Genomic DNA, 14,909 nt, shown 5'->3' on the forward strand with positions numbered 1-14,909 from the left:
TCTTCAAGATTTTATGTTTCAGAAACATTTCTGATGTCAGTCAAGCTCAGAAAAGGATGTATGTATGAAATATTATATATATATATATATGTATTGAAATATTTTATGCTTGCACAGCTGATGGACTCTTGTCCAAAACATCCTGTTTCTCTGCAAACTGTACAATTTTAATATCTTTACGTATCTTATCCAAGTACAATGTAGTTACTTACCTCAAATCTTTAGATTTATATATATATATATATATATATATATATATGTTTCTGCATTTGTGCTTCTATCATAATTTAAAACAAATGCATATTTCCTTGATTTCTTTTTGTATTATTAAGTTTTTAATTTTTGTTAATTAATAAAATATTGTACAGCACTTGTAAAAGTACCCGAGGAGCTAATAAAGCCTTTATTTCTAATACAGAGATAAAACCCACATGTATGAGTGAAACATTCATGTATGAACTACAGACAAATGAATGTCATTTTTTAATAAATAAATGTATTGTGAAAGCCTACTGTCACGTAGGGCAACGCCCCCTCTCGTAGCTGTCACTCTGGGTTCCCTGAGGTCCGTGTTCCCTGCCTGTTTGTCCCGCCCTGCTCGTTAGTTTTGATGGATTCCTTGTTTGTTACCACACCCCTGTGTCATTGTCATCACCTGTCCCTAGTTTAGTCCTGTGTATATTAGTCCCTGTGTCTCCCAGTTCTAGTTATCGGTTGTTTTGTTCATGCTGTTGGTTTGTGCTTCCCTGTTCGCTGTTTGGTCCCGCTCGTGAGTTCGCTTAGTGTTTACCATCATCCGTGTTTTTCTGCCTGTTCTGTGTTTCCCCGTCGTTTTAGTTCCCTGTCTGATTATGCCCGTTATCCTTTCTTGTTCTGGCTGCCCTCCCGGTTTGACCCATGCCTGTCCGTTTAACGTTGGTTTTGGTATTCCCATGAATAAATCTCGCTCTCCTCAGCGTTTGTGTCCGCCTCCCTGTTCTGCCCAGCGCAGATTGTTACATAACAACCGATCCTACAAGGACACAGCGAGGGAGCGAGACTCTGGTGAGTTTAATTGCTGCAATGAGATGTTGGCTGGTTCGGTCCAGTTCAACTCTCCAATATCGCAGCGTGAACAAACCAGAGACAGAAATTCCCCTGGCGCTGTGGGAACACGGAAGACTCGACGCGCACCAACGAAAGCCCAGTCACTTTCGGTTTCGACTGGCTTTCGCGTCGAGACTCCTGTTGAGCGCTACGTGTCTGCCCGGCTTGATCACTATAGGGAGGAGAAACCTGTAATACAAGTCGCGGGCAGACGGATTGAGTGCACAGACTGGCGTTTGCTTAACCCTCGGTTGGCTCTCGATGGCTTCTGTGAGCTCCCGACGCCTCAGAGGAGGCGAAGCCATCGCAGAGAGAGCCGCCGAGGGGCTTCTGTGTCTGTGTATTCTTCCAGGCTCTCCCAGGACCCTGAGGAAGAGGACCCACCGCCTCTGATCCCGCCGGCTACTCCACATGACACCCCCAAGTATTTTTTGGAGGGGACTACTGGCCACGTCGGCTTGGCGGACACGCCCCCCGATGACGTCAGTATGGTGGTCCCGCCCCCCGATGACGTCAGTATGGCGGTCCCGCCCCCCGAGGACGTCGGCTTGGTGGCTCCGCCCCCCGAGGACGTCGGCTTGGCGGCTCCGCCCCCCGAGGACGTCGGCTTGGCGGCTCCGCCCCCCGAGCGCATCTCCTCACCTCAGGTTCCAGTTCCCGCTGCCCGTCGGCAGTCCACGCCGGTTCCTGTCCCCGCTGCCCGTCGGCAGTCCACGCCGGTTCCTGTCCCCGCAACCCAGGAGAGGTCGTCCACACCGGTTCCTGTCCCCGCGACCCAGGAGAGGTCGTCCATGCCGGTTCCTGTCCCCGCGACCCAGGAGAGGTCGTCCACGCCGGTTCCTGTCCCCGCTGCCCGTCGGCAGTCCACGCCGGTTCCTGTCCCTGCGACCCAGGAGAGGTCGTCCACGCCGGTTCCTGTCCCTGCGACCCAGGAGAGGTCGTCCACGCCGGTTCCCGTCCCCGCGACCCAGGAGAGGTCGTCCATGCCGGCTCCCGTTCCCGCTGCCCGCCAGCGGACCCTGCCTGTTTCCGCTGCCTGTCTGCCGGCTCCTGTTCCCGCTGCCTGTCTGCCGGCTCCTGTTCCCGCTGCCTGCCTGCCGGCTCCAGTGCCCGCTGCCCGGCCACGCCTGTAACCCCAGGGACTGTGCTGCCCTCTATTGAGCCTGGACTTTTTGTGCCCCCTGCTCTGCCCTGTGCCCCCGTCTCTTTGCCCATGTTCCCCTTGCTCCCATGTTCTGTCCCTGGTTTTGTGTTGGTCCCAGTCCCTGTGTGTGTACCTGTTCGTGTCCTTGTGCCCGTCCCTGTGTCTGTGTCTGGTCGGTTCCTCCAGGTCCCTGTCCCCGTGTCTGTTCCCCAAGTCATCACCCACTTTGTTCCTGTCTCGGTCTCAGTTGTCCAAGCCGTGTTTGCCTCCGTGTGTGCCTCTGCCCTGTCCCCTGGCCCCACTCCCGTGTCTGTCCTCGGTCCTGTCCTGTCTGGCCCTGCTCCTGTGCCTCGCCCTGGCCCTGTCCAGCCTCCCTGTGTCCCGTGTCATACTATGTCCCTGTCCAGCTCTTGGCCAGTCTCCATGTCCCCTGTCTTTGTCCCTGCCATGCCCCAGGTCCCATGTCCTGTTCTGCCCGGTCCTGTCCCTCTGGTCTGTCCTGTGTCTGCTGTTCCTGTCCCTTGCCGTGTGCCATAGTTCCCTGTCCTGTCCTAGTCGGTGTCCCTGTCCTGTCTGCCCTTGCGTGCCCCGGAGTGGCACGCTTTGAGGGGGGGTTCTGTCACGTAGGGCAACGCCCCCTATCGTAGCTGTCACTCTGGGTTCCCTCAGGTCCGTGTTCCCTGCCTGTTTGTCCCGCCCTGCTTGTTAGTTTTGATGGATTCTTTGTTTGTTACCACGCCCCTGTGTCATTGTCATCACCTGTCCCTAGTATTAGTCCCTGTGTCTCCCAGTTTTAGTTATCGGTTGTTTTGTTCATGCTGTTAGTTTGTGCTTCCCTGTTCGCTGTTTGGTCCCGCTCGTGAGTTCGCTTAGTGTTTACCGTCATCCGTGTTTTTCTGCCTGTTCTGTGTTTCCCCGTCGTTTTAGTTCCCTGTCTGATTATGCCCGTTATCCTTTCTTGTTCTGGCTGCCCTCCCGGTTTGACCCATTCCTGTCCGTTTAACGTTGGTTTTGGTATTCCCATGAATAAATCTCGCTCTCCTCAGCGTTTGTGTCCGCCTCCCTGTTCTGCCCAGCGCAGATCGTTACACCTACTTATACCAGACTGCTGCCTTATTAGGTACATTTTTATATCTGAACTTGGTGTGGACTAGAGATGGGGACTTGAGTTTGGGACTCGTACTGGAGTCACACTTAAGTCGCATATACGCATGGACTCGTGATTTGAGACTCATGAACAATCTTTTATTTGTAATGTTCTTTTGTGTTTCATTTGACAATCTCTTCTCCGCCTGTCTGTATGCTTTCCACTTCCCGATGACGTAACGTTACGTGACACAAATGTGCGTGCTGCAAACCATCGCGATCATGGCGGTGAGGACGCTCGCTTCTGTTCCACCATTCATTGTACGTTTTGGGTACAAAAACTTTGCTCAAGTAGCAAATAGAAGAGCAACAAACTGCATAAAAATACAGGATGCTGGTTCCACCACATCTAATTTTATTTGCCACCTAAAAACACACCCGGAAAGTTTAGTCACTGCCTGAAAGGTTATTAGCAACTGCTACAAACAAGCTTAGCGTCAGTTAGTGTGTTACTTATAATAACTTAATGTTTACCCATTTAGCTTGGTATAGACTGGATATGTTTAAAAGGAGAGGCATTTAATATAATATTTTGGCCTCTACATTCCGATAAAAATAAGCTGTAAAGTGCAGTATTTTAAGCTATGCATGTCTGACTAATTTGTTTATCAAGGCTAATTTGGTACACATTACAATCATACATTTGAGAAGCCTAATTACTATTCTTGTGATGTGCGGTGCAGGGCGAAGGACAAGGCACAGAATCTGACGGTCACACACGTCACTTTTATTTCTTACAAAAAGCGCAGACAGCGCACGTAAAACACTCACGAAATTGGGACTGACTCAAACATGAATGACTCTTAACAAAGACGAGCACGGGTCAATGTGCGAACGCACGTCACATAGACGAACAACATAAGCCCCAAGTGTTGACGAGACGAGCCACAGGTGAGACTGATGAACACTCAGACACAACCGCACCCACAGAGATCCGCAGACGAGTAGACATAGACGACGTAAACACACGCCCAAAAGGGAGGGGTCAGGGGCTGTAACGTGACAATTCTAAATAGATATCCATGTTCATCTACAGGTTTTGTGAATTCTGTAAAGCAAAAAATTGGCAAGTGGAGAGGGACAGAGCAGTATTGACTCTTCTGACTCACGCAAAAGGAGTGCAAGTGTGCAGCCAGGGACATCCCAGACATAAGGCCATCACTGAATCAATAAACCACCACCTTATTTCTAGCAATCTCCCCTTGTCTTTGATTGAAAGCCCAGCTTTAAAAACTTTATGGCAGTGGTAGAGGAAAAATACTGCCCACCAAGTCGCAGCACAGTAACCAGGCTTCTAAGTGAGCTTGCAGCAGACAAAATGTCCAAGATAAAATCCAAGTTGGAGAAGACACTGTTTCTGTGACTTGGAAAAGTGCTATATAAATAAACACTTACTTACTATAAATAAACACTTACTATAATGATGTCATCCATGGACGTATCGACTCCTTCAGTATGTTCATAGACTACTTGTCTTGTGGTACACCTCAGGAGCCGATGCAATCCCAAAAGGTAATCTCAGGAAACTGTACCTTGCAAATGGTGTGTTGAATGTACAGTTTAGAAGTTTAGCTGCCCAAAACCAGAAGTATCCAATTTTCTGAGGAACTTTGCATTTGCAAACTGAGCCATCTCTTCACAGATAGGAAGATTGAAATGTTTCCTCTTACTTGCCTTATTGAGATCTCTTGGATCTAAACAAATCCTCAGCTTGCCATTTTTCTTGTCAACAACTACAAGTGAACTCACCCAAATGCAAATGCATCTCTGTATGCAAGTCCTTTTCTGGCGTCTGCTGGAAATGGTGGTACATCTGGATTGTCATCCTCTTCAATTGGAGGATCAGGGCATCCACGCTGTTTCAGGTAGTTGTGTAGAACAGCTGTTGCAATGATGACAATGCAACATCTTGGCTTGAACCTGAGTGTTTTTCGAAGGCACTGAAAATGACTCTTCCAAATTCCAAACATGCGCTCTATTAGACCACTAGTGCACATGTGAGCCTGGTTGTAGTGCCACTGCTCAGCTGTTGCTGAATGCAAGTATGGCATAAACAAAAAATTATTATGGGCGTACCCACTGTCACCAAGCAATATTCCATTGTGTACTCCTCTTTCAAATTGAGCATACAGAGATGAGTTAAGAAAAATACGGGAATCATGAGTAGCACCTTTCCAATGTACAACAATGTTTGAAAACAGTAATTGGGGAGTGCATACACCTTGGACCTTTATGGAAAACCAATTCTTGCGGTTCTTGTATTCCTCAGCATCTGGAGTAGATGGGCATTTTATGGGAATATGTCAAAGTCAAAGTCAACTTTATTGTCAAATCTGTGATACGTACAGGACATACACAGGATTGAAATTGCATTACTCTCAGACTCCATAGTGCAGTGGTAAACATTTACATAAAATTAACATGAACTAAAATCAGTAAAAAAAGACAGTAAAAAATATATAACTGAGTATGTGTGTATGTTTATATATATATATCAGTGGGGAACCGTCAGGGCCCTCTACGCCCTCTCAGAGGGCCTAAAATATTCTTAAAACATTATATATATATAATTATCCAATTTTATTTTATCTACTTACAGTTTTACAATCGACATCTAAACAGTTACAAAAATATAAGCAAATAAATTATTCAACCATGTCTATTCAATCTGTGTTGGAAGGTGAGGGGTTAAGTGGAAGCCTGTGAGCCTGTGTCTCCCCCTATCAGGACTGTGATGCCCGCTGTTCGTTTACAGAGGGCCTGGCAGTTATAATTCAGCGCAATACCAGTTTCAAATGACAGTAAAATTGACCAATCATATCTTCCCTCTTAGTGGGCGGGCTTAACTGTATGATAATTTCCGCCCGCTGTGGCGACGCTAGCTGTCGTTAGCCTACGGCCGCTAGCTAGTTTCGATTCGGCCCTTTGACGTCCTCATTTACATATTCCGCTTGCGAGAACCACGGAGCTGTGAAACCTTATTTTGTTTGGAAACTTATTTTGCTTAACAAGTTATCTAGTACAAATGTTATTTGAACGCACTACATGCGTTTCTAAAGTTATACTGTCATCTCGGTTTTTTCTTTATTCTTTAGTGCAGTTTATTAGGAGAGGAAAAAAAATTTTGGGGGGGGGGGGGGGAGTAGCGGGCCCAGGTTTAATGGTCACGGTTCGCTACTGATATATATGTCACGGTACGGAGGGCCCCCTACTGGTCGCCCCCGTCTACAGCAGTAGCTTGTCCTGTGGGTGTGGTGTTGTGTTCGTCCCTCAAGTGGGCGGAGCCCGCGATCCGTCTCACCTGAGGGTCGTTTGTTCGTCTATATATGTCTTGTCTTTGTACCAGTTGACTGCTGGTTATTATATCCTTAATTCGGATCAGTTCACGGGTTTTGGTTTGTGCACTTTACATATTAAACCATCCTATTTCCCTGAGACTTGGCGTGATCGCTTCCATTTATTTTTGCTCACCCTACCCGTCACAGAATAACCAGCCACCTTCGGAAGCCGCCAGTCTCCTTTTCTTTCTCCTTCGTTCGTGGTCATGTCTCGTGGTAAGTGTTTGTCTGCGTGGTGTTTTGTTTGAAGAGCTCCGCCGTGCTTTTGTGTTGTGTGTGTGTGTTTGTGTAGCACGGCGAGGTCCAGGGCAGTCTGTCCTGAGACAGCTCTTCATGTCCGTTGTTTGTTTGTCGGAAGAGTTTCGCCATGCGTTTGTTTTGTGTGTGGCACGGCGAGGACCAGGGCGTCTTCCCTGTAATACTCTTCATGTTGTGTGGGTAAAGTGTGCACATGAACGGGCGTGTGGATCAGTGTGCGTGCTCGCGGTGTTATATGTTTTGTGTGTGACGCGGGTGCCGCTCGTCACTGTCGCCTCGCTCCCCTGTCGTCTTGTGTTTTGTGTGGGGGAGCGACTGCAAACCTGAGCGGCACGTCACAAAATTAAACCGAGCGTGCATGTAAGAGTCCCGTTTGTTCATTGTTTGTACACTGTTTTTTGTTTGTCTAGTCTTTGCGTGTGTGTGTTGTTCTTGCGTGTCTGTGAAATGTTGTATGTAATTCCACACATGCTCCTCCCCCTTGAGTGTGTGTTGGGGGTGGACCAGTGATGGTCCCGTGCCACGGGGAGTGGCACGGGGCGTCGCTCCTGAGGGAGGCCCTGACCAGGAACGTGGGGGGTTCTCCTGAGCCGGTGAAAGTCCCCTGCTGAGACGGAGACCCCTCCCCCATGGAAGGGGGATCAGGGTAAATGCGCATATTTGTTATGTGTTTTGTGATGACATGGTTGTGCAGTGCTTTGCGTGCAGGTGCCTGGTGGTGAGAGGCGGCTCTCCCGGACAGCGAAGGGTCTCCCGATTGAGACCCTCCCCTTCAAGCTTGGGGTGACCAGGGTGGCCCTGTGGCGGATTACCCAGGACCCTGGTCTCTGGTGCTCCTGGGTTGGGTGGAGGAGTCCACCTTGCGACGAGTCAACCCGGGAGGGGTTGTCTCCCCAGGAGCCCGGGGTGACCCCTAGCAAAGGGCAGGGGTCAGCTCCGAGAGGTAAGGCAGCCGGGAGCGGTTAGTGGGTGGAGTAGCCGCGCCCCAGGGAGGCACTCAGGCACCACGGACGAGTGGGGCGCCGTTGGTCTCCGTCCGCACACCATGGGGGGCTAAGCGGCTTAATGCCGGTTAGGGCGTGAGGGCCCTGTGACCGACCGGGGCGTGTTTTTGTCTTGTTGACGGCCCAGTCGGTCCAGGGTCCCGCTCAGGTAGGTGAGCTAACCTGTGTTTGTGTTGTGTGTTTCAGCTCCGGGACTACAGGGGGTGTGTCCCTTGTCCCTGCCTTCCTGCCCCTTTGTTTTGTGTGCTGCCGCTGTAGGCCGCACAGCCGGTGGAGGGGAGTGCGGCTTGGAGGGGGGATCTGTCACGGTACGGAGGGCCCCCTACTGGTCGCCCCTGTCTACAGCAGCAGCTTGTCCTGTGGGTGTGGTGTTGTGTTCATCTCTCAAGTGGGCGGAGCCCGCGATCCGTCTCACCTGAGGGTCGTTTGTTTGTCTATATATGTCTTGTCTTTGTACCAGTTGACTGCTGGTTATTATATCCTTAATTCGGATCAGTTCACGGGTTTTGGTTTGCGCGCTTTACATATTAAACCATCCTATTTCCCTGAGACTTGGCGTGATCGCTTCCATTTATTTTTGCTCACCCTACCCATCACAATATATAAATAGAAGGTCTCTGACATTTTCATTTCAAGTAAAGTGGCATGTGGAGCAGTAAGTACATAATGTATGTGCAAAGTGAGAGTATGAGGAATCTGGAGTAATGGGATTAAAGTGAACGTATGCAATGAATTATATAATATAATGTGCAAATGTAAACAGGAGTGCAAATTAAGTGAGCATTACTTCCACAGTGATGGGTGTAGAACCAGTTCGTCTCAGTTTTTTGTTGAACTTAAGTGTTAAGTGTTGTTGTCATTGGTTTTGAGATGTGTCTTGTTATTAAGGTTGAAAGAGTGGAAGAGCAGGGAGTGAATTGATTCTCCTGACTGCCTGGTGAACAAAGCTGTCCCTCAGCCTACTGGTTCTGGCTCGTAGACTTCGTAGTCTCCTCCCTGATGGCAGTAAGTTGAAGTAGAGGGAGGGACTTGTGACAGGATGCTGTACAGGTGCCGTACCACACTGTGATCCTGCTGGTCATGACGCTCTCGATGTCTCCCCTATAGAAGGTGCGCATGATGGGGGTGGAGCACTGGCTCTTCTTAGCTTGCGGAGAAAATACAGGCGCTGGTGGGCTTTCTTGGCTAAAGATGCAGTGTTCTTACTCCAGGACAGGTCCTTTGTGTGATCTCTCTCACCTCAGTAATCCTCATTCTTTTTCCTTTTTTCCTTTCTTTTCTGCTCTCCAGATTTCTGTTTACTCTCCATTTTTAACTACCCACTATGTATTTCCCACTGTTGGGCGGGTACCACCCGGCTACAGTCTGTGTTGGATCAAACCATTTTTCAGTGGGATGTGGGGGTGTATGCACTTAATGGAAAATATGCAGATAGTTAAAAAAACATATATTTTAGCCATTAAGCTTATTTTGAGTACAGAATTTTATATTAATGAAAGATTTCAAGATTATATTTAAAATTATAGACTTTAAATATAAAAAATTATTGTTGGGCTCTTTGATGGGCCCTCCTGGCCCCGGGGCCCAGGACAACAGACCCGGTTGTCCACCCCTGTCGACGTCGCTGGTTGTATACATGCTTTGCGGCCTAGCAGAGCTGTGGTTGATGCTGTCGTGACAAAAAAGTCAAGATAAGTCTGTTTATGCTGGGTTTGAACATGAAGCCAGACTTTCCCACTGGGCTTAATCCTGGCTCCTCCATAGGCAACCAGCACAGTGTCTGTCTTTTGAATGTTGACAGGCCCTGAGAGAGTAGACAGGACAGATTTGGGCAGTATGTTTGCCTCAGCACCACTGTCTAGCTTGAATGGCACCACTTGATCGCAAATGTGCAGGTTGGTGAACCAATTATGCCGGTTGTTATTTGCTACAGTCCCAATAAACAATGTGTCAACTGCTGTGTTGGCTTCATCACACTCAGATTCTGTGTCAGTGCAAGTGGTGCAACTACTTTACTTCCTTTACTTAATTTGCACACTGCAGAGAAATTCTGGAGGATGAAGGAAAGGCAATCATTTTTGTTACCCTGAAGTGGTCCTTTGTGTTTTTGGCCAGAAGACTGTGGAGATGTTTGATGTTCCTATCCACCCTTCTCTTCATCACAACATCCATGATTATCCATGTCTGGAGGTAGACGTGTACTTCTACAGTAACTCTGGGGCATTTGATATTTGTAAGCCTGAGTTGCCTGTAGCCCATTATAGTATATTAAATACTATTTTAATGTGATGTGTCTTTTCTTTTAGAGTGGGACTGTGGCTGAGGCACTTGCAGTCACTGTTTTTTCTCTCTATCATTGTGTATTATCAATCAATCAATCAAATTTTATTTATATAGCGCTTTTTACAACAGTTGTTGTCACAAAGCAACTTTACAAGGGCCGAGTCCTAGACCCCAGTGAGCAAGCCAAGGACGACAGTGGCAAAGAAAAACTCCCTAGTTTTTTTTTGCATGAGGAAGAAACCTTGAGAGGAACCAAGACTCGGGGGAGGGGGGGGGAGGGGACCCATCCTCCTCTGGCCGACACCAGTCACCATGACAACAACAACAACAATTTAGACAGAAAGAAATAAAGAAAAGGAAAAGATGTAATAATGTCCATCATGGTGTAGGCTTATCGGGTCAGGCAGTAGGTGGCTGGCACTGGATGGATCGCTTGTCTCTCCTCATCTCATTTTTCCTTGAGCAAGCGATTTTTCCTTGAGGCAGCCATGTGGAGAAAATAAAACAGGGAAAAATTAGCTCTGTATGAGGACATATACAGGACAGATGAAATTAAACACATTTCTGGAGTGTGGCAGCAACTCCGGCATTAAGTTAAACTATTACAGCCTAGCTAAAAAGGCAGAACCAGAAGGTAACATAGGCTTGGGGGCATTGTGAGACAATGGCATCCATCTCTTCTGGTCAGAACTCTGGCTGAGGCATTTTGAACTATTTGAAAATTATTTAGATTCCCATTTGAACATCCTGACAGTAGTGAATTGCAGTAGTGTAATCTAGAGCTAACAAAGGCGTGCACCAATTTTTCTGCATCATCCAGTAATAATGCATTTCTTAACTTGGCAATGTTGCGGAGATGTAGTTTTATCTATGTATTTATCAAATGATAGGTCGGAGTCGAGTATGACGCCTAGGTTTTGGGCTACCGTGCCAGGTGTAATCGGGCATTCTGCAAGATTAAGCATTAGATCTGGAATTTTCTGTCTTGAGGCCTTAGGGCCCAGGAGGAGAACTTCTGTTTTGTCCTCATTAAGTTGGAGTAAGTTTAGAGACATCCAGCATTTAATATCTCTTACACAGGCCTCAATTTTTCCTAAACTGAGTTTGTCATGAGGTTTGGCTGATGTGTAAAGTTGAGTGTCATCTGCATAGCATTGAAAATTGACACCATGTTTGTTTATAACTGTGCCCAATGGTAGCATATATAATGTAAATAATAGTGGTCCTAAGATGGAGCCTTGCGGGACCCCATATTTAACTATTGTACGTTGGATGGAATATTATTGAGCTCTACAAACTGATGGCGATTTGTCAAGTAAGAGTTAAACCATGAAAGGACTGTGCCTGAGACTCCAACTCAGCGTTCTAACCGCTTTAGCAAGATCCTATGATCAATTGTGTCAAAAGCTGCACTAAAATCAAGAAGCACTAACAGTGATACATAGCCTTGATCTGAAGCAAGGAGATGATCATTTGTTACTTTGACTAATGCTGTTTCAGTACTGTGATGGGGCCTAAATCCATATTGGAACTTTTCAAATATGTGATTCCTATGCAGATATAGGCATAATTGCTGGGCAACAGCTTTTTCTATGATCTTGGATATAAATGATGTGTTCGAAATTGGTCTATAATTAGCACAGTCAGATCAAGATTTGGTTTCTTGATCAGAGGTTTAATAACAGCTAATTTACATGATTTGGGCATGTGACCTATTGTAATGGATGAGTTAACTATAGTTAGAAGAGGTTCAGTTACAGCTGGTAAAACCTCTTTTAATAACTTTGAGGGAACCGAGTCTAGAGTGCAGGTAGTACAATTTAAGGAAGAAATAATTTTCTCTAACTCTGATTGTGGGAGTGGATGAAAAGCATCAAGTTTTTCTCCCGTTATGTAATTTAAATCATTATCAACCAAACCAGATGACATACCGGTTGTATTGCTAATAAAAGGTTTTATATTTTGTCTAATATTCTCTATTTTATCATCAAAGAAATCTATAAATACATTACTAGTGAGGTTTACTGGAATCTGAGGTTCTGCGCCTGCTTGATTTTTTGTAAGTTTAGAAATAGTATTAAAAAGAAATCTAAGATTGTTTTTATTTTTATTTTATTATGTAGTTGATTCAGCTGGCTGTGATACCTATGGCCTTCAAATCAACCAAGGGGACATTCTCAGGAGGCCATTAGTGTATGTGCTATAAAAATACACTGCAAAGAACAGTGAGCTTCATTTGGCAGACCTGGATCTTAAGATGAGCTTCACAGCATATCAGCACAACATGACAGTTGAGTTCTGCTTTCCTGACAACAACTCATCGTGTATAAAGGAGGTCAGAACAGGAACTGGGAATGTATTCTTATTCATTCTCCTATCATTTATCTCTGTGTGTACTGTGTTTTTGAACCTGCTGGTGATCATCTCAATCTCTCACTTCAAGCAGCTCCACACTCCAACCAACCTGCTCATCCTCTCCCTGGCTGTAGCTGATCTTCTCGTGGGACTGATTGTTATGCCTGTGAATATAATGGGACTGATAGATAACTGTTGGTATTTTGGCAACATCGCATGTGTTGCTGTTTTAATGATAAACTACTTCTCAATGGCATCATCTCTCTGTAGTCTGACGTTCATTGCAGTTGATCGGTACATCGCAATTAATGACCCTCTGAGTTATTCCATCAAAATCACAGCTTCTAAAACATCTGTATTCATAATTTCTGGATGGTCTTTTTCTCTACTATATGTCTTCACTTTTTTATATTATAATGACCATTTACTTCCATCTCAGATTATGATTAGGTGTCACGGCGAGTGTGCAATATATATAAAATATCCATGGATGACTGTTGACCTTATAGTTATTTTTATAACCCCTTGTTCCATTATATTGATCTTGTATTCATTCATTTTTAATGTGGCAAGACGCCAAGCTATTGCTGTGAGATCTGTTATGAATAGTACATCTAACAGACAAGTAAGCAAAGTTTCATTCACTTCTGAAACCAAAGCAGCAAAAACTCTGGGAATTGTTGTTTGTGTTTATCTTGCTTGCTGGATACCATTTTATTTCAGTTCATTTTCAGTTGAAAGTTTGTCCTCATTTTCACTGTTGTGGACAGTGTTTACTTGGCTATTGTACATTAATTCCTTCATGGATCCCCTAATTTATGCTATATTTTATCCATGGTTTAGAGCATCAGTTAAGATTATTTTAACTTGTAGAATATTGCAGTCCTTATCTTCAAGATTTAATATGTTTCAGAATCATGATCATTTCTGAAATTGTCATAATTATCAATCATGCACAGAAAAGGATGTTGTATGTATGAAAGTCTTAGAATACTGTAGATCCTTTTGTCAAGAGAATTTATGCTAAGAGAATTTTAAGCTCTGACTGCTAGGCAATTACCCACTACACTACAACTGCCATGGTTGTATTCATAATTTTTTCTACAGATCCATTACCATGCACAATTGTTTTAGCAATGAATGATGATCATGTTTGGCTATAAGTAATATATGTTAAAATTACAATGATATTTGGAGGTTTCATCTGTTATCCTGTGTTTGGTCTCCAGAGTTATGGTGTGTATGGCAACACTGATCTCCTATGTCTGATTCCTACCTCTCCTCATGATGCAAATTTCACAAGGAAACGATTGTAGGGGTTTCACCTACTAATCCTTTAAAGTAGATATAATTTGTTTGCCTTAATTATTAATCAGTCTCATTAATTTAGAATCAGTCCATAACATTTAGTTATTAACTAAGGGTAATTAATGGTTTGGTATCTGAAGGATTTAACTATGAATTCTTTGGAGGTTTTGGCAACAACCACTTTTGAATGACATCAACACAGACAATTTGGTGAAAATAAATGATACATTTATTTAAAACCAACTATTCTAAAACAAACGGCATCAACAAGGATCAGTATATTTACAGTGAAGACTGGGTATCTAGTGTGTGTGTGTGTGTGTAAAAAGGGGAGGAGAGCAGTGCGCGCGCGCTTGTGCGCGTGTGAGGAGGAGGAGTTGTAATCTCAGTTCTCCTATAGAGAACAAAGCAACTAAAATGGCGCCGACTTTAAACGGTAGAGCAGCGCGACTGTGTTAATGAGCTCAGCTGGTTTATTCCAACGTGGTCAGAACAAAGAGTAATGGAGCTGGCTTAATAACTAAAAATTAATGTGGTGTGTCTGAGAATGGGGAAGACTACAAGTTGTCCATTAATTAGATAAATAAAAACATGGAGAGATTGCATGCAAGGTGGAGAACTTTGTGTGTACAAATCAATGAGGATTATGAAAATAAAGTTAAGCACATTCGGAATGTATTAACAGAAAACTTAGTTAACTCTACAGTTCAAATAACTTTGCCCTTTGATAAACTATGCCCAGCGTTAAGAGTCTCACGTGTTGAGGGTTTTGGGTGGCTTCCTCGTCCTCCCTGAATTCTCCTGGAATTAGGAGGGAATTTCCACCGCCGGCTCCTCGTTGATTAAAAGCGACGTCGTCCAGGTGTGCTGGGGAATCGTCCAGGAGTCTCGTTCACGGTTTAATGACAGGGAGTTGATCGCCTTTGTTTCAGTCCGTGTGGCCGCGTTAGCAAGCTTGATTGAAGTAGTTCGGTGAATCTGTTGTCG

At 45.3% G+C, this 14,909-nt stretch overlaps 1 protein-coding gene across 1 annotated transcript; it reads left to right on the forward strand.

Moving 5' to 3' along the window:
- Positions 1–12,310: 12,310 nt before the first annotated feature.
- Positions 12,311–13,545, forward strand: LOC143526135 (trace amine-associated receptor 6-like). The gene has a single exon (XM_077020789.1). It carries the CDS (start codon positions 12,517–12,519, stop codon positions 13,543–13,545), a length of 1,029 nt encoding a protein of 342 aa, XP_076876904.1. The 5' UTR covers positions 12,311–12,516.
- Positions 13,546–14,909: the final 1,364 nt, after the last annotated feature.

Source organism: Brachyhypopomus gauderio, chromosome 10 (assembly GCF_052324685.1).
Source record: "Brachyhypopomus gauderio isolate BG-103 chromosome 10, BGAUD_0.2, whole genome shotgun sequence".
Classification (NCBI taxonomy): domain Eukaryota; kingdom Metazoa; phylum Chordata; class Actinopteri; order Gymnotiformes; family Hypopomidae; genus Brachyhypopomus; species Brachyhypopomus gauderio.